General features: G+C 41.5%; 1 protein-coding gene across 16 annotated transcripts in view; it reads left to right on the forward strand.

Annotated features, from left to right (window-relative positions):
- ikzf4 (IKAROS family zinc finger 4) overlaps nucleotides 1-20,090 on the forward strand; it is a 233,941-nt gene that overhangs the window by 166,365 nt on the left and 47,486 nt on the right. For 15 of the 16 annotated variants that reach the window (XM_068024609.1, XM_068024612.1, XM_068024603.1 and 12 more), the window contains 2 exons: nucleotides 7,329-7,589; nucleotides 9,487-9,654. In XM_068024609.1, the coding sequence (XP_067880710.1) occupies nucleotides 7,329-7,589; nucleotides 9,487-9,654 (429 nt within the window). The remainder of the gene's footprint in view (nucleotides 1-7,328; nucleotides 7,590-9,486; nucleotides 9,655-20,090) is intronic. The other variant, XM_068024616.1, reaches the window with a different exon arrangement.

Below are 20,090 nucleotides of genomic sequence, written 5' to 3' on the forward strand. Positions count from 1 at the left end.
TTCCTTATCGACATTTTAGCGGTTCGATACAACTGAGTGGCTTGCTGGGCCATTTCAGAGGGCAGTTAAGAGTCAACCACATTGCTGTGGGTCTGGAGTCACGTGTCGGCCAGATCAGGTAAGGACGTAAGATTTCCTTCCCTAAAGGACATGTGCAGGCACATCAGTTTTCCAACTTCCTCAGAAAAGCCCAGAAATACCAAGGCTTTGTAGGGGCCCTTCTGCTACCCAGCTGAGAGACAGGCCAGGGACTGAACCTTGGGACCTTCCCTGTTTGTTTAATTTGACAATGCAGATACCCAGAAGTGTTGAGGGTTGCTCACAAATTGCCACATTTTGATCAGAAAATTTAATTAGTAATGCCATCAGAAAAGAATTGCTTGGAAATCCAAGCCTCAACAATTGGACGGTCAGAATGTAGTGTCTTATTTTAAGTCATCTTCAATTTGAATAAATGTTTGAGTTCTAAGGGGGAAAGGAATTTTTATGGTGAAGATTTTCTACTTAGAGCCATTTACTGCATGGAGAGTTTGTTGCTGATTGTTGCATTGCTGGCTGCTGTTTACTAAAGTACAGAGGGAAACAGTAAATGGCTTTTTAAATGGGAGCCTGTAAAGAGGTTTTTAAACCGCTGAGTGAATGGAAAAGTTTTGATGGTTATTCACATTGGTGAAAATAAATTAAGGTTGTCATTCTGTTGCACTTATAGGTACAGTACCAGGGTAACATTCATGCAGGGCTGAGTGCAAGGCACATATATTAAACAATCCATTCTGGAGGAGGTGGGAAGGGATCCACAAATTTATGCTTAAGTGGCTATGGAGTATAAATCACCAGGCTCCTGTACTATACTGTTTCTTACTGCGTTGGAAATTGCTGCAATGAGGTAGCATGGTAGTGGAGGAGGCTTCCCAGGTTTGTTTAGAAAAGTAAATTAAGAAAGTGGAAACAAGTTAAAGTTTTCCTATTAAAATCCATAGATTCATTAAGTTCGGATTCTGGAAGACTAGCATCTTTGAGCTAACTACTCAATGATGCTCCTTTATTCTGTTGGCAGAGTTCGGTCTGCAGTTTTTCATGAGTTACCCTGCAGTCTACTTCCATCTCTGTGACTGCCCACTACTGGAACATTGCCCAGCTCTGTTCCTGCCTCAGCCCATCTGCTGCTGAAGCCCTCATCTGGACATTTGTCTCCTCCAGACTCAGCTAAAGCAATGCTTTCCTACTGGCCTCCCATCTTCACAGAATCTCAGAATTGTTACAGCGCAGAAGGAGGCCATTCGGCCCATCATGTCTGCACCAGCGCTCTGAAAGAGTGACTCCCTCAGTTCCATTCGCCTGCCTTCTCCCTGTAACCCTGCACATTCTTCCTTTTCTTCCACCCTTCATAAACTAAAGCTCATCGAAAATTCAGCTGCCTGAATCCTATCCCATGCTGAGTCCCCCTCAGTGCTCCATAACCTACATTGGCTCCTAGTCTGCCAACGCCTCCAACTTGAAAATTCTTGGTTGATTCAGAGAGAACTTTCTCCCAAACAGCACTTCGTGCTTGCTGTATGTACTCTAGAACACCCCAAACAGCATAACAATACATGTCAAGGACAAGGCAAAACAAAAGACTTGCAATTATGTAATGTCGTCTTATGTTTTCAGAAATTTCTCAAAGTGCTTCACATATAATGAATCACTTTGAAGTGCAGGGACCTTTTTGTAGGCAACAATGCAGTGAGTTGTGTAAAGCAAGAACCAACGAGCTACAATGAAACAGATGTCCAATAAATCTGTTATAGTTGAGCAAGCAACGTTAACTGGGACACCTGCCGAATATCCTGTTTTCAAACATTACCATGGCATCTTTAGCATCCACCTGAACCACTTGAGCAGGCACATGGGGCTTCAGTTCAACATTTCATCCAAAGGCCGTCACCTCTAACAATGCAGCACTCCTTAGTACTGCACTGAAGTGTCATCCTTGCTTGCGTACTAAAGTCTTTCAGTGAACTTAAATCCACCGTCTTTTGAATCAGAGGTAAAATGCTGCAGCTGGGCCATTATAAATTAGGGGTCTCAATTTTCATAGAATCATACAATGGTTACAGCACAGAAGGAGGCCGTTTAGTTTGTTGTGAATGTGCTGACTCTGCAAGAGCAACTCACCTAGTCCCACCCCTCTGCCTTTTCCCCCCTAGCCCTGCAATTTTTTGATCTTCAGATAATAAACTAATTAATTTTGGGGGAAGGGAATAAGCCTAACAGTTTGGGAACTAATATGGTAGAATGTTTATCACCCCTTGTAATACTGCAGACCAAATTGAAGCATGCTAAGCCAAAGAATGTGCAAAGAACACATTTTGGTTCTCATAGACTTCAAATAGGGAGAATGGGAGAAGAAATGACCAGACCCTTTTGAAGATGTGCAATACAACATTGTACAAGCCTTTTTAAAAGAAGTAAATGTCCTCTCAATACTTCAAGCACAAATGTTGTACTGGCTGTTAGGATTTTTTTTGGGGGGTGGATGCATCCTAACTCTTAACTTCTAATCACACATAGAATCTCAGCATTGAGATCAAATAGATTCATCGTTGGTCGGATGCTTCCCCCATGGCTTCATCTAAGAATTGGGAGCTGATTTCAGTCATGAAATTAGCAAATGTGAAATGCCAATCATAGAAGGGAGAAGTTTGGAAATTTTGATCATTTGAAAGACACACAGACAGCCAAATGACAAATCGCGACAAGCTAACAAATTAAGACAAAAGTGAGATTGGTAAAACCACCTTATAGTGAAATAGTTTATACTCTACATTAAGACATAAAGCTGCCAAGATTTGATATGCAACTAATATGAGTTCTTTATTTTCAGATAATTTATTAAAAGTGCACATTACCATTGGTTACTTGATTTCACTTCATTTTCACCATATATGGCAAGTTTATTAACATTTTATTGGTTGGTTGCAAGTTCTTCCACAATTTAGCTGACTTCTGTGTCTGACTACTTTTATGTATTAAAAAGTGCTAAATTTTGTTAAAACAACTTTAGTTGCTGTGCCTTGGTCAGTTTTAAATGAAGTCCGTAAACATAGAGTATAACGGGTCAATTCCTTCTCCTTTTTCTCTGTTTCCCTCTTTCCATTTTTTCCCCTCCTCCATTTCCTTTAAAGGAAAGCTGTAAGGCTGATCTCCAGTGTTTAGTGGTGTGACTTGTGAACAAAGAAAGGAGAAACTTGGACTTTTCAGCTTTGATGGGACAATTCTTGAAAGGTGATCTTAGCGGCACATGAGGTAGTAAATGATGAAAATAAATATCCAGAAAAGTACATCAATTAAATTGAAAGGACAAGGAAACACAGATTCAAACTAGTACAAGGCAAGTTTGGGGCTGATATTAGGAAGTTCTTCATAGCGATAAACATGTAGAATGGAATCCCGGATATAGTAGTGGAGGGAAAAAAATCATGGTATCATTTAAGACTCCATTGGATGCCACAATGGGGGAACGTTCAGCCATTCTAGATGGATAAATTGAGATGGGCTGAAAGTTCTTCCTCACCTCTAATTACCTTGATTTAAAACCAGTTGTGTTTGAGGCCTTTTAATGGTTGTCTCAGGAATTGTGGTCAAAATGGTATTTTGCCACTTTAGAATTCTGACCTGGTGTTCTGATGAAAGGCCAGAGACCTGAAACGTTAACTCTGTTTCTCTCTCCACAGATACTACCAGACCTGCTGAGTATTTCTAGCACTTGATTTTTACTTCTGCACTAATTTGTTGAATTCTGTCCGCGCCTATATAATTTTTCTTTGAAAAGTGAAACTGTGCGCTGAACTGTGTAAGCTTTCCAATAAGTCAATATCATAAAATTGAGGTTAGTTTCTTCACTCAGGCAGTCGCAAAATAAGGTGCCGTTTGATATGTTAAATATTAATTGTGAGGAGCACAGAAATCCAAATTGATCGTTTCAATTTAAGTTTCTGTAATTTCAGTATTTTCCAATTTATTAACGTGTAACACAAATTATTGTTCAGTATAGCATGAATGTTGGTGTTCCAATGTGCTATACTGAAGGGGGAGTGTTTGGTGTTCAAATGTACAATGTGTTCTGTACTGTTGGGAGGTGCTGAAGAGGGAGCAAAAAGGAAAATAGGCAGTTGATTCAGCCCAGGATGCTCTTGGAGTACTTCCTGTCTTAAAAAGTGTTGCTAAAGCTAGGGAATGTGTCAAATAGTTGCATGAGTTATCATGAGTTTGACTGTCAAAATGACGTGCACGCAGTAGAAGGAATGGGAGAGGGCAAGGGGTCTCGCCTGATGACTGACTTGGTAGTGGTTCTGGACACAGCTTGGCGTAACACAAAGCCACAGTAACCAGAAGGTTCCAAGTTTGACTCCCAGTCTGTGCCACATGAGGTGAAATTGGCAGTAGGCATACAAGCCTCAGTGCACCTGGGTTAGGGAGGGGGATAAAACCAGCCATGATTGCTGTTCCAGGTGCTCCTATATGGTGAGGGCAGGATTGAGCTCAGCTATGAGACTTATTTTACCCCCTCCCCTTACTACTTTCCTTCATCCTCTCTCCGAATACCCTTTTTCTAAAAAAAAAATCAAATAAGCTGTTAGCACTTGCCATCTAAGCTGCCACGTAAGCAGCTGCTTGGACAAGGTACTGCCAGCAACTGTGGAACCTTCACCCAGAAAATACTGGCATCTTCACAAGATGAGAAAATTGGACAGAAACAAATGGGGAGAAAGAAATGGAGATGGAAAATATGAGCTGCATTTTAAATGCAGGTTTTTTTGATCGTTATTTTTGAGAGTTTCAACTGGATCTCAGCAGCCACTTACTTCAGTACCAGAGTGGTCTGCTACCATGGCAAACACACTGGTTGCCATGACAGTTTTTGAATTGGATATTTTAATACACAAAGTAGAAAGTCTTTTTTTTATTCTGACTAATTTTGCATTCACAGAACTGAAAGGCCAAGGATTGTGCAAATTGTACTGTGGGGATGGTTTGTTGATTGTCAGTTGGTATCCTGCTTGACTTGGAACTATGATACAATGACAAGATTGCATGGATACATTTCATCCAGGATAATATGATTTAATTTTGGGATTGAATCTGCTGTAGTGTCTTTTTCTTTTAAACTGAATGCATATGTGAATTTAATCCCTGAATTTAAATCGGAAATCTCTATCCTAGACTGGAAAGATATGTGAGTTCTGAGAGACTACATTTTTGTTTCTCTGTCATGAATTTGGCTATATTTGTAATCTCATTGACCCTCATACTACTTGTAGTGTCTAATAATGAATCTTCAAGTTTGAAGGAAAAATAAATTTCAAGTAGCAGGTAATATTTTATCTTTAAAACCCAGGTTATTTGAAGCTACTTTTGCTTGCTTTTTTTGTTAATTGGTTGCTACCAGAGTTGAATTTAAAGTAAAGCCTGGCTCGGGTATAAAATTAAAACCCGGCCCAAGACCTTTAATTTTTCTAAATGCCCGACCTGCCCCGAAAATAACAAACCTATCAATGAAACAGAAAAAAATCATAGATTAAAACAAAAACGGTACAGTTCAGCCCGACTGGAGCCCAAATGCTGGACGCAGAATGCAGACCCGACCCGAACCCGATGCACGTCGTCGGGTTTGGGTCGGGTAGTCAGGCTTTAATTTAAAGAAGGCTTTTTATATTAAATTTTGTAGTGGGCCAGAATATAGTAGTAATTGTATTACGTGGTTGCTCTTGAGATTGAACCTAATGTAGTAGTTGCTGAACTTTCATCCAGATGGCATGTTCTATGATGGGTAGTGGGAAAGAATTGGAAATGAGGCTTTTCTTCAAAACCATGCTTTCTCCTGACTAGTCTTAAGTGGTCTTGATGGCTGCTGTGTAGAATGCAGTAGTCCAAACTGGCCAATTTCCTGGCTGAAAGATGAACATTGATAATGGCAACTGTTGGGGCCCTAGTTCTCCTGAACAATTTGATCTTTAATGGTGTACTTCCAGACTTTTGGATTATTCTAATGGTTTATGACTCAAAAAATCTCTTCGAGATGGATTGTTACTGTCACCTCCAGGATCTGGCTTTCCACGCAGTCCAAACTACAGGAGTGCAAGTCTCCTGTATGAAATGATTTTGAGCAGTATCAACCATTTCCTCGGAGGGATAAGTCCATGGCACAAAACTATTCCAAACTCTTAACAGATGGCTGTGTGAATGATTCATCTTAATGCTTATTTGGGGCGGCATACAGGGATCATAAATTTGTATTTTTCTATGCTGTATTTGGCATGAGTGCTGGATGCTGGCACAGGGACCAAAAGTAGCAAAATGTCACATTTCCCAGCATTGATGTGCATTACTTCGAACAGAACAAAAATATAAGTACTGTACTGAAATGTAGAAATTAAACCAAATACTTTGAATGCTGGAAGGTAGCATGCACCTTGAGTAAATCTCCTCTCCCTTTTATTCACTCATTATCCATTGTGGTTGTGAATCAATTGATGCCTACACACTCAGCTGGAGGAGAGCATTCACTGGTAAGCTATTGGGAAGAGGGGGAAATGGGAAGCATAACACACGAGTGTTTCAGGGTGGGTTGTTTCAAAGTGGCTTCATTTGAACTGTTGTGTATATTTTTCAGTCCTGTTGCTTCTGAGTCTTCTCTTAATCCCAGCGAATGCTCTCTTGCTTCTGCTGTCTTGGCTGTGCCACAATTTTTGTCTGCTACTCCAAGTCATCGTCGTCCTATAATTTACCTTGACAGTTCTTGCTCATTACTTATGAGTCCAATTGTCCATTTTCAAACCGTATTCTTTGACTGGATCTTTTACATCTTTTATCCTAATTATGGCTTCATTCCAGGGAGAGGTTTTCTAAGTCTGTTATCATATCAAATGGTACTGAAGAATTACTTATTTGCAGTTACATGGATCAATAAAATGATCTGAGTGGATTGTGTGTGTGTATGTGTTCTGGTGTGTTTTTGTTTTTATTTATATATGTACGTTGTGTGCTCATAAGCTGAAGGACAACAGTGCTGTAGAACTGGATTCCACCCTCCCTCCCCACCCCCGTCAACCTTTTCTGTACACAAATGATCCCCCAAGTAAGGTTTGGCACAGGTCATCTATAATGCTGGGCCCTCACTTGCTTCAAACGTCCAAATGTTTGGCTAAGGATGCTCCATGAGGGTTCACAAAATTTGGTTGCTGCACACTAGTTGCCACCTGGCCCGTCTTGAACAGCGTCCCGTACCTGATGTCTAGCCCTGTCGTCTTATGGCTCCATCTGACATTTCTGATGTTCATTTGCAGCCAACTCCATCAAGGTTGAGATGTACAGCGATGAAGAGGCAGGGAGGCTTCTGGCACAGGAGGATGGCGCTAGTGATAAAGATGAAGCAATCATTGCGGATGAGTCTTTGTCGGACCCACTAGGATTCTGTGAGGGCACGGGGCAGGGACCTCATTCTCCTGGAGGGATTCGCCTTCCTAATGGAAAACTGAAATGTGATCTATGCGGAATGGTCTGCATCGGACCGAATGTTCTTATGGTACATAAGAGGAGCCACACTGGTAAGTATGTTTACACAAGTAAGGAAATGGAGTGGCATGTAGTGGGTCTTAGTCTCTGTCTGTGGTGGCAGTTGTTTGAACTCACTTGTGATTTATTTGCCCAAGAGGTTTGGCCAATTATTTCTGTCCCTGGGAGCCTGTGGTTATAGGAGCAGACAAATGGAACTGTCGTGTCCGCGTCACTCAGGAGTGTAGAATTCAGCTTGCATATATTTTAGGAGTCCTTCAAAATCTTTCTGCAAATATTCTTGGAGCATTTTCTTTTGTTCTTTTGCACTCCATTTGCAATTTTTCTCTTCTCAACCCATTTGAGGACTACAGCAACATATCTGTGCAAAATCAAAAATGTAACCAGTTTTGGCACAATTCCGTTTCAAATAAGTCCACAGTGCAAAACTACAATAAGTTGGCACTAAATTCAGTGAAGCCCTGTGGACAGCTCATGTGGGAATGGAAATATTGCACTGATGCAGCAGGGATGGTTCTTCTATGGTTCGAGTTAAAGTACATTTGAGGAAGAGCGAGCTTTATCCTGCATCACACCTGTGCTCTATCAGATCTAAGGGTGTCAGATGCAAGATTTTTAAAATCCTTTCCCAGTATTGATGTCCCTCAGCATGAGCACAAAATTTACTGGAAAAAAATTACCTTTGTTTGTTTACTATCAGAATGCTGTGTTTACAGAATGTATGTTTAATGGAATTTGATTTCTATTAACAATTGGTGTGGCAAGAAAGCAGAGAGGGCCTTTCAGTGCTCGGGGTTAGATTTTTTTTCCTCTTTGTTTTGTCTTCTCACTTGCTAGCTTTTCCTTTGGACACATCTAACTGCAATGTGAACTGGCTAGAATTGAGCAACTCCTGGATTCATAATCATATGTTTACAGGTCAGGATACCTGATGCTCAAACCCTTAGATCTTAAATGCTCAAATAGTAATTACGATACCTTTAATCTGTCCTCTGTTGTATTTAGTACATCTTATAAGCTGCTTGGGTCATACTGTGTCTGAAATGGGTCATCCTGGTAGCTTCTTCCAGGTTAAGCTTGACCATCTGATCAACGTGTCACTAAACTGAATACGCAGATAACCATATTGGTAATAGGTAAGACTTATTAGATCCTTCTAAAGCAATTTTAAATTTGGTGATCGACCTGATCAATTTCGCTGATGAATGATCTGAAGGTTGGGGTTCGTCGTGTGTCAGATTCAAACACCTTTTACTTTTTTTTTGGTCCAGTGTTGACCTGGCTCAGTTAGCAGAATTCTTGCCTCAGAAGGCTCTGGATTTGAACCCTCTCCAGGACTTCACAAAATCTAGGCTGCAGAACTTAAGGGGGTGCTGCATTGTCAGAGGTGCAGTTCTTTGAATGAGACACTAAACCAAGGCTCCGTCTGTCTATTCCAGTGATGCAGATGGATGTTGAATCAAGCGGCATTATTTAAAGAAGAGCAGGGAGTTTACCAAGCATCCTGGCTAACTTTTGTTCCTCAGCACCACCAAAAACGTTCACTAGTCATTCATCTCATCTGTTTCTGGGACCTGGCTGTGCGTGAAATGGCTGCTGCATTCACCGACATAAGAGTTTGTATTTCAAAGCAAATTCATTGTATGTGAAGTGCTTTGGAATGTCCAGAAAGACATGATAAAAGCATTATATGAATACAAATTTTTTTGTTTGCCATCGTCACTTGTTTCAAAAAATCAGTTGCATTCCAAATGTAGTATGACCTGTACATCACCTTGAATTCCAGATATTGAAAAATCCTTTGTTTTCCAGCACTGTCATCCTTCACCTTAATGAACACAAAGATGTTATGTCAAAAGGCTGATATGTTTTTAAATCTATTTTTTTCTTCCTCGCTCTTTGACCTTTCTGCCTATCTTTCTTCCTCAGGTGAACGCCCCTTCCATTGTAACCAGTGTGGTGCCTCGTTCACACAGAAAGGAAACCTCCTGCGGCACATCAAATTACACTCTGGGGAGAAGCCTTTTAAATGTCCATTCTGTAATTATGCCTGTCGGAGAAGGGATGCACTCAGCGGGCACCTCCGAACACATGCAGGTTGGTGGGTGGAATCTTGGAAGGAACATGGAAAGAAAAGTGAACTTTTTTAACATTAAAAATAATCTGAATCTTGTCTTCCATAACAGCTGTTTCAAAGATTAAAGAAATTGAGTAAATAGACTTTGAGAACAATGGAATTATGTTTAAAGGAGGGGTAAGGTGCAGGAAATTGGCGTACTCCAGGTCTCAATTTCTGTTCTGTGACCATAGTTTGTTGCAAAGGTTTTTTTAACATCAATTTTAACCAGGGCATATTTCAGATCTTTAAAAATTTCGAAGAGAATGTATGAAATGCTATTAATTATGGTCTGCTTGTTGAGTAGCCTTCTCTCAAAGGTCGTCTGTTTCAGGCTTTATAATGGTTCTGTGGGTATATGCTCTGCCTTCCTGATACAGATCAGGAAGATGTCCGTTTTGATTCCTGGGTCGTGTTGTTCCAGCTGATCTCTGCCTCCAGTCGACCTCCGCTTCCTCAGGATTGGGGTGGGGTGCGCAAATTGCTCAGAGTTCCAGCTCCTATGGTTATCCCATGACCCCCGTCCCTTACTGAAAATTGCGTATGTATGCATGCCAAATGAGGACTGAATCAACACTGTCCATGGTCAAGTTGCCTGCTGATGATCAACATTGAAACTCACACATGCCAACACTTCTGTAACTATACCCCAGCAAGCACATGTTTAGCTGATGGGAGGAATATCAGTGGTCATCTCATGTCACAGGGGACATGACTCAATAATCTCCTATGCTTACAGGTGAGAAGGCGAAATAGTTTGGTATGTAGTGGTTAGGTGACACCTTCCCCGCACCCCCCCCCCCCCCCCCCAAAACCCCCAAGCTTTGGTCTTAAACCTGTAAAAGCAAACCTAAGGTTTTGAACATAAAACTGAGTCTCGAGCAAAACTATAGATGAGATTCTCCCCCATGTACAGCAGTAAACATGTGGAATAGACTTAGCAATGGCAGTTAATAGTATGTTGATGTACTCCTTGTGAAAGAGCTTGGGTTAAATATCTAGTTAAGAACCAGACTGAAGTTTAAGAGCAGACATAGCTGGATAATTTTTTACTTTTTGTAACAGCTGGATAATTGCTGGATGGAACATAATGGTTCTTGTGCTGCTACCATCATTGCAATATCCTCATGGAATGCATCTAGCTAGTACAGAGCAGTGCAGATTGTAATATTGGTTTGATATCCTGGAGTGTTGCAAGACTGCCATTGATGATCCAGGAGCAAGTTGTCTTATCTTGGAAACTCTTATCTGTGGTTTCCCATTTAGCCAAGGATTACTGAAATGGTGTAAAATCCATAAGAATGTAAATTAATATGTGGTCTGTTGAAAGAACAGCTTGATGGCGAAGTAACTTTTCATCCAAATAGTTGCAGACACGCAGTTCAGTTATTATGTGTAACTGTTTTTCTTAAGTGAGAGAATTACGTAAAGAACATTTTCCAGTTGGAATCTTTTTTATAAGGTTCCATGACGTAAACATGCCCATGGGCACTAACTGAAATGATTTGTGATAGTTGGTTGTGTTTTGCAAAGAGATCATTGTGGTATTTTCATTCTTGCCAATAGAGCAGGTGCCACACTTTCTGTTAACAGATGCCGAGAAAGGAAAAAAATCCCCTTTTTTTTTAAAGTCTGACTTTACCTAACACAACCATGCTGGCTAGCAATTCACAAGATAAAATCAGCTGTGTTACAAGTACACGCTTAATTTAAAAATAAGTTAGGTAAAAGTGTATTTTAGTCTCCAGCCGAAGGGCCACCATGATCTTGAATATTGAATATGCAATCTGGGAAAGGAGTTAATAATAATGGATGCACAGAATACTGGAAAACCCATATACTTTATTTTGGTTAAATGCATCCCTGATGAGACAAAACTTCTGCGAATTGAGCAGTGAATAACTTCTTCCACCTTGGGACTGGAAAGTCCCCTCCTTTTATATTAAGAAAGAACTTGCGTTAATTTTATAGCGCCTTTCATGACCTTGGGACGTCGTAAAATGCTTCACAACCAGTGAAGTACTTTTGGGCTGTTGAATATACAGTGCTTTAGCAAATGATAGAGAATCTTGCAAGCAATTGTTTTAAATGTTACTTTATTATGTTTCCCTTCATGAAATTATTGGTTGACCAAAAAAGTAATTTGGGGATACAATTATTCAACGTAATGGAGTCTTTCTGCAACCTACCTGAGATCCTAAGATATTATTCCATTCACAGATGTGTAATTCATCCTGATGAATGTAGCAAGGGAAATGCTTTGTGAATATTTAGAATAAAATGAGGGAAGGAGGCTTATTCAGGGAGTTTAACATGAGCTGTTTGCTTGTACTCAGTCTGTCTTTTCCCATTGAAAATGAGAGAGTAAGTGTACGTGCAAGTCCTTTGCCTGTCTGATTCAAATATCATCCGCAGTATTTTGCTTTTATTATACCGTTATGATGAGACTAACTTCACTTCACACTCTTGTGCGCAAGATGAGTGCCAATCTTCTTTGGCCTCCTTGTCTCGAGAGACAATGGATACGCGCCTGGAGGTGGTCAGTGGTTTGTGGAGCAGCGCCTGGAGTGGCTATAAAGACCAATACTAGAGTGACAGACTCTTCTACAGGTGCTGCAGAAAAAATTGGTTGTCGGGGCTGTTACACAGTTGGCTCTCGCCTTGCGCTTCTGTCTTTTTTCCTGCCAACTGCTAAGTCTCTTCAACTCACCACACTTTAGCCCCGCCTTTATGGCTGTCCGTCAGCTCTGGCGATCGCTGGCAACTGACTCCCACGACTTGTGATCAATGTCACAGGACTTCATGTCGCGTTTGCAGACGTCTTTAAAGCGGAGACATGGACGGCCGGTAGGTCTGATACCAGTGGCGAGCTCACTGTACAATGTGTCCTTGGGGATCCTGCCATCTTCCATGCGGTTCACATGGCCAATAGAGATGTAAAAATAATGAATGAAGGTTTCTTGAAGCCTGGGTTATGGTTTTGTGGAAACCAGTGTTGAATTCAGCTTCTGAATAAAGTGACAGTTTCAGCAAAAAAGGTTTTGTGTCCTGCTATTGGAATTGAATAGAAACTGAATAAGTCTCAGTCGCTGTCTAATTGTAGTTTAGTACTGTAACACCCTCTATAAAAACAAAGGTGACCGCGGTGACTGCAACAACTACCGTGGAATCTCCCTGCTCAGCATAGTGGGGAAAGTCTTTGCTCGAGTCGCTCTGAACAGGCTCCAGAAGCTGGCCGAGCGCGTCTACCCTGAGGCACAGTGTGGCTTTCGTGCAGAGAGATCGACTATTGACATGCTGTTCTCCCTTCGTCAGATACAGGAGAAATGCTGTGAACAACAGATGCCCCTCTACATTGCTTTCATTGATCTCACCAAAGCCTTTGACCTCGTCAGCAGACGTGGTCTCTTCAGACTACTAGAAAAGATCGGATGTCCACCAAAGCTACTAAGTATCATCACCTCATTCCATGACAATATGAAAGGCACAATTCAACATGGTGGCTCCTCATCAGAGCCCTTTCCTATCCTGAGTGGTGTGAAACAGGGCTGTGTTCTCGCACCCACACTTTTTGGGATTTTCTTCTCCCTGCTGCTTTCACATGCGTTCAAATCCTCTGAAGAAGGAATTTTCCTCCACACAAGATCAGGGGGCAGGTTGTTCAACCTTGCCCGTCTAAGAGCGAAGTCCAAAGTACGGAAAGTCCTCATCAGAGAACTCCTCTTTGCTGACGATGCTGCTTTAACATCTCACACTGAAGAATGCCTGCAGAGTCTCATCGACAGGTTTGCGTCTGCCTGCAATGAATTTGGCCTAACCATCAGCCTCAAGAAAACGAACATCATGGGGCAGGATGTCAGAAATGCTCCATCCATCAATATTGGCGACCACGCTCTGGAAGTGGTTCAAGAGTTCACCTACCTAGGCTCAACTATCACCAGTAACCTGTCTCTAGATGCAGAAATCAACAAGCGCATGGGTAAGGCTTCCACTGCTATGTCCAGACTGGCCAAGAGAGTGTGGGAAAATGGCGCACTGACACGGAACACAAAAGTCCGAGTGTACCAGGCCTGTGTCCTCAGTACCTTGCTCTACGGCAGCGAGGCCTGGACAACGTATGCCAGCCAAGAGCGACGTCTCAATTCATTCCATCTTTGCTGCCTTCGGAGAATACTTGGCATCAGGTGGCAGGACTATATCTCCAACACAGAAGTCCTTGAAGCGGCCAACACCCCCAGCTTATACACACTACTGAGTCAGCGGCGCTTGAGATGGCTTGGCCATGTGAGCCGCATGGAAGATGGCAGGATCCCCAAAGACACATTGTACAGCGAGCTCGCCACTGGTATCAGACCCACCGGCCGTCCATGTCTCCGTTATAAAGACGTCTGCAAACGCGACATGAAATCGTGTGACATTGATCACAAGTCGTGGGAGTCAGTTGCCAGCATTCGCCAGAGCTGGCGGGCAGCCATAAAGACAGGGCTAAATTGTGGCGAGTCGAAGAGACTTAGTAGTTGGCAGGAAAAAAGACAGAGGCGCAAGGGGAGAGCCAACTGTGCAACAGCCCCAACAAACAAATTTCTCTGCAGCACCTGTGGAAGAGCCTGTCACTCCAGAATTGGCCTTTATAGCCACTCCAGGCGCTGCTTCACAAACCACTGACCACCTCCAGGCGCGTATCCATTGTCTCTCGAGATAAGGAGGCCCAAAAGAAAGAAAAGAAAAAGAAAGAAAGTACTGTAACACTTCAACTTCTTCCCAAATGGTGCCATTTTACACAGAGTTCACATTGCATCATATATATTTGGAGGTTTGATTTGTGCCTTATATTTAATTCTTGAACTGTATAAGTTTGATCAAAAGATAATAGACCATTGCCATTAGTAATATTTGGTCAATTGTTTGAATTTTTTCCTTTTGCTTGTAAAGCTACTTTTTAATATATCAATAGGGGATCGATTACAATTCAAATCAGAAAGTTTCTATATTTTGATTGCTATCTGAGTTATGGCAAATTGCTTTAAATTTGGTTACTCTTAATTGGAGCTATTCCTTCCACCCCCCCCCCCCCCCTTCCCCCACTTCTTCCACGCCCCCCTGCTTCCACACCCCCCTTCCTCTTCTGCGCCTCCCCCTCCTCTTCTGCGCCTCCCCCTCCTCTTCTGCGCCTCCCCCTCCTCTTCTGCGCCTCCCCCTCCTCTTCTGCGCCCCCCCCTCCTCTTCTGTGCCACCCATCCCCCCCCCCCCCCCCCCCGGCTTCTTCTGCCCCCCCCGGCTTCTTCTGCCCCCCCCGGCTTCTTCTGCCCCCCCCGGCTTCTTCTGCCCCCCCCGGCTTCTTCTGCCCCCCCCGGCTTCTTCTGCCCCCCCCGGCTTCTTCTGCCCCCCCCGGCTTCTTCTGCCCCCCCCGGCTTCTTCTGCCCCCCCCGGCTTCTTCTGCCCCCCCCGGCTTCTTCTGCCCCCCCCGGCTTCCTCCGCCCCCCACACTTCCAAATACAAATGACATAGAACGATAGTGTGGAAAAAAGACACTGAAATGGGATGATCTGCCATGATCATATCGAATGATGGAGCAGGCTTGATGGGCTGAATGTCCTACTCCTGCTCCTATGTTCATTGTACATAAATTGTAGCCATGCACTTAAGAGTTCCAAGTCTAACATGTCCCCAATTTGATGTTGCACACGGCCGCTATGTTGATTGTGGCTGAAGTATACAAAGGTTTATCGGGGTATTTTGCCCTCTGCATTACTTTCATAATTGCAGTGTTTGTAAATGTGTCGACAAATTGATTAAAATAAAAGCACAGTGGAAGTAATTGACACTAATATATCTAAATAATTTCAAGGCTGCACTGTTTAGTGACTGGGGGAAGTTACTTTTAGCTTCACTCTTGTGCCTTTACAGTATATTAACTTAATTAGAAGGCTGTAATTTAAAATCACTCGCTATTGTCCATTGTTCTAATATATATGATGACCTCCGTATTGGGAAAAATATAAGGAATGGGCTAATAATAGTGAGATGAGTTGCAAACTTCTTTAAATAGAAGGAATGATTACTTTTAAAAAGTGAGATGCTTTAAAATATGTTACACTTTTAAATTGGTGTATGACTGAGCAAGGTCTGAGAAACTTAACTTATGAATTAATTATACATGCTTTTTCCACAACTGTTATAACCTAAATCCATATCTGACTCTATTCAATGTATCATCGCAGTGCAAGCATGTATTTTCATTTTTAAACTGTTTAAAACCAATATGGCAGACAGATGGAATGGGTGATGTCACTGTTTCCAGTAATGTTCTATGCAAATTGAGATATGGATTAGTTTTTTCTGCATGAGGTAGGCATATTTTTTTTCCATTGCTACATTGATATATGAAGCAGGTTTACCTAAAGGGGAAACAATACTAGCAAAGAATGGTTGGCAATCGCGGGGGAAGCTAAATAAGACTATATGTCCTGCAGATTTGACAATGAAACCTTAACTGGTGAATTTGTTTTTTTAAACTGCATCCTACTTTCTGCCATTTGTGTGCTGTACCATGTGTTTGCCTGACTGTAATACTATTGTCAGAAGTTGCTGAATATTCAGAAAGACTCTGTAATCTATTCATTTTGGAGGAGTGCTCTTTGGCTGTGACTACAAGTTTGTAAGTTATGTTCTGATCGGTAATAGAATTCTTTGTATTCATTCACTGGTAACTGTGTGTTCTATCTACTAATTGATGTTTTGTCAGCATCTTGTGCTCATCCCCTTAGTATGGGCATTTGTGATTTATGGGAGCTAATGGTTTAAGATTATAAATTTGGAATTGTTAAATTACTTTTGAAATATTTGTTTCAAGTCATAAAAGGTTCTTTACTTTTCACCCTTCCTTCCTAGTTGCCTCCCCTTACTTTCCTGAAGATGGTGGTTCATGCTGGTGTACATCCAGGACACCTGGCATCCCTCGGGTATCTTGGCCCAGTAGTTGATTATTCTTCATGTGAGATTGGACAGTGAGCAGTTAATAGGTTGTTTGAGTACAGTGGCATCACAGCTGAACCTGATCCTGTTCTTAGCAGATGCCAACATGCACTTTTTCCAGTGGGGTTACTGTATAGTAATCAGTGATAGAAACTGTGGCTGTTTTTTTCCTTCATCCTTTCACTAGAGACAGAGGCCAATTGTGCTTCCTCTGCCACAATAACAAATTTTAACAAACTCCAGAGAGACCAAATCTTCTAGGAATTTGGCATAGAGGAGATTGGAGTTTCTTCAAATAACAAACTTTTATAGACTTGTAGTTTTCACATAGCAAACTAGTTTATAATTTATGTAAAAACACTGCCTCAAACTTGATGGAGCAAACGGCCCGTTTCCATGCTGGAGCATTCTATGAAGCAACTGTGCTAGCTCAATCAACATTTGTTGTATTACTGCAGTAATATATTTTAAAGTTTTAAACTGCTGCTAGCCAAGTCTTTTAGAATTTATTTCAGTTAAAGCCTTTAAGGGTACACTTGTGCCATATAGTTTTTTTTTAAATAAGTACTTCAGAGTAAATAAATAAAGGGGGTAAACTACAGAATGTGCAAAATATTTTTATGCCATACTTTTATACTTGTGTTTATAAGTGCTGTAATCTTAAGAAACTCAAGTAATAACCAAGACTGGTAACAGTCCAGGGTGGGAATTGTTGGAGAGTGGTTTGACAGTACACATCAGATCATTCGTTGGATATTTGAGGCCAGCATTTATTGCCCATCCCTAATTGCCCATGCTTCACACAACTTAGCATTTTGTTTTGCAGTGATTAAATCATGCTGTCGTCGTCTTGCACAATGCAGTGTGGTTTTAGTTGGCCCTCACTTTAAAGAGATAGCAAAATAGTTGCATCCTGTGGGGAAGTGCCTGCCCTACACTGAGCATCTCTCCATGCTTAAGTTTTGGGCTCCGTCTGTTGGGAATCACAATAAGAACCTTTGCCCAGCTCCTCTGCAGTGCGATTCATTGATGCTTTAAATGGGGATGTTTGTAAAAATCTGGATCTTCGGGAGCAAGATGTTGGTTACATTAGTGTTGTTGTGCCAATGTTCAATATGATTGCAAGCAATTCAAAAGGAGCAAAATTGCATTGCTTGCATAATGTATATTTTTCATCATAATCTGCTTTAACATGTTTGAAGTCTCTGAAAGCCAGTAGGCATTCCGAAAATGTTTTTTTTTAAAAGAGTGCTTTATCAACAATGTTTAGAGGTAGAATTTTTACTCCGCTCTCTGCAGTCACCAAAGTCATGAAAACATAATAGCCAAAGCCATCCACAGAGCATTTCAAATAGCTCATTTTAATTCACATTTGCTTCTGCTTCTGAAAGTTTGCTGCTTTCATCTTTGGATCTGCAACATACAAAGAACTGTTTGTGATCGTTAGAGTAGCCTTATTTCATGTGTATGCTGTCTTCTGTTCAGGTATCTTGAATTTTCCGTTTTATTTACCAACTCTGAGATAGTTCAAACTTTGTCAATCTTGACAAAAACACAAAGTATCGCTGGCTGTTCTGTGCTGCAAACGATGTGGTCACCTCTGCCTCCAGTATTTGCAGCCATAATGTCCTATTTCCAGGATTGCATTTCAGTTCAATTTGAATAGCCAGCAGCATTACCCAAGAACACTGGGATCTTTGGAGCTTTTTTCCCTTTAATCCTCTTTCTCCCCAGCTTTAGTTAAATACAACCTTTAATTTCTAATGTCACCCTTGTATTCCTGTTGTTCTTTGTAATGAGGGGCATGACTTTGTCTTATTTGTCGAGTAGGATGGCTTCCAGCTTTGCTGGTAACTAAAGGCTTCTATATTTCATATGTATCACTTATTCAAAACAAATGCTAATCTCTTTTGACATTATACAGCCTTTTAGCTCCTCACTCAACTATACAAGGTCTTCGTGAACAAAGGATTAAAAGAAAATATCCAATTTCACCTAAATTCCAGACATTCTGTGCAGGATAGAAAACCTAGAGTTCAGTTTAAGCAGCTCTTCCAAATGTTTTCCATCATTGTGTGGCATTTCTGTACCCTCAACAAACGAGATTCTAAACTAAAATAATAGAAAATGCTGGAAATGCGCAGTTCAGGCAGCATCTGAAATGAAACAATTACTGTTTCGGGTCAGCCTATTTGTTCTGACGAAAGGTCATCGACTTGAAACGTTAACTGTGTTTCTTCCTCCACAGATGCTGCCTGACCTGCTGAGTATTTCCAGCATTTTATGTTTTATTCCAGTTTTCCAGCATCTGCAGTATTTTGCTTTTGTAGTAGAATTCTAAATTATGTAGATTAATTTCCAGTGCCTGTTCTCAAGCTTACTGGTAGACATTCCAGTTTTGCAAACTTTATTTTACGGAGACGGTGCACTCTAGGACCTGGACTGAGAATGGCCAAACTCTTATCTATATGAACAGTCGCATATGATGTTGCTCCTGTCAGTCTGGGTTAGATTCAAATCTGGAGCCTAGTGATGAATCCCCTGCACCATGCAATCCCCTGTGTGTACTGATATTTAAACCTAACAGTCTTCCTCTTGTGTGTACTTCATGGATTACTTAGACTGTGTGCACATCCACATTCATCTTATCTGCATTACCAATCATCAAGTATTTTATTAATTTGCTGGTGGCTCTCTTGTGGCATTGCTCAGTGCATCAGGATACATTGTTTTATATAAGAAACATAACTTGTATTTGGAGCTTTAATTATATGATTGAGCTTATTTACGTGGAAATCAAATAAATTACCTTGATTATTATTAAAAGTTAATTTAGCAATGTAGTTAATTTTATATCTTTTTTTAGAAAGACCTGGATACTGAGGAAAATGGCAGGAATGATGATGCCAGTTACTGGAGGCCAATTGCAGGAATTGGGGATGGCTGCATTGGTTGGTCGTCTTGGAGGCTAATCTTGGGGTTTTGGAGTGTCTTTGATGGGATGTGGGAGTATTCCTGGGTAAACTAAGAAAGGGATTGCAGGATGTGGGAGCACAGGGAAGGGCAGTTATGTGGTTTATGGGGCACTGGGAAATGAGTGCCAGAGATGTGTTGTAATATGGCAGTACTGGGTGGGATGTACGGGAGATAAAGGCTCTAGGATGCAGCTACCTACTGGGTGGTTGGGGGGGGGTGGTTAAAGAGAGCATTGGGATAGCTGTGGCAGGGTGTGTGGGAGTATTGATGGGGTGCTATTGACAAAAGTGCAGTGATGACTTTTTTTTCTTTGACAGAGCAGTAACGTTGGGGGTGGGGGGGATGTGGTATGCGTCTTTGGCATGGGGTGGGAGCAGTGAGGATGTAAGGGATGGCAGAAGTTAGGTGTTTTCAGGGCAGGAAGAGTAGGGCTGCAGTAGAGGGGGCAGAGAAGAAAGTGGTTCTG

This window comes from Heterodontus francisci, chromosome X (assembly GCF_036365525.1).
Source record: "Heterodontus francisci isolate sHetFra1 chromosome X, sHetFra1.hap1, whole genome shotgun sequence".
In the NCBI taxonomy this organism is placed as follows: domain Eukaryota; kingdom Metazoa; phylum Chordata; class Chondrichthyes; order Heterodontiformes; family Heterodontidae; genus Heterodontus; species Heterodontus francisci.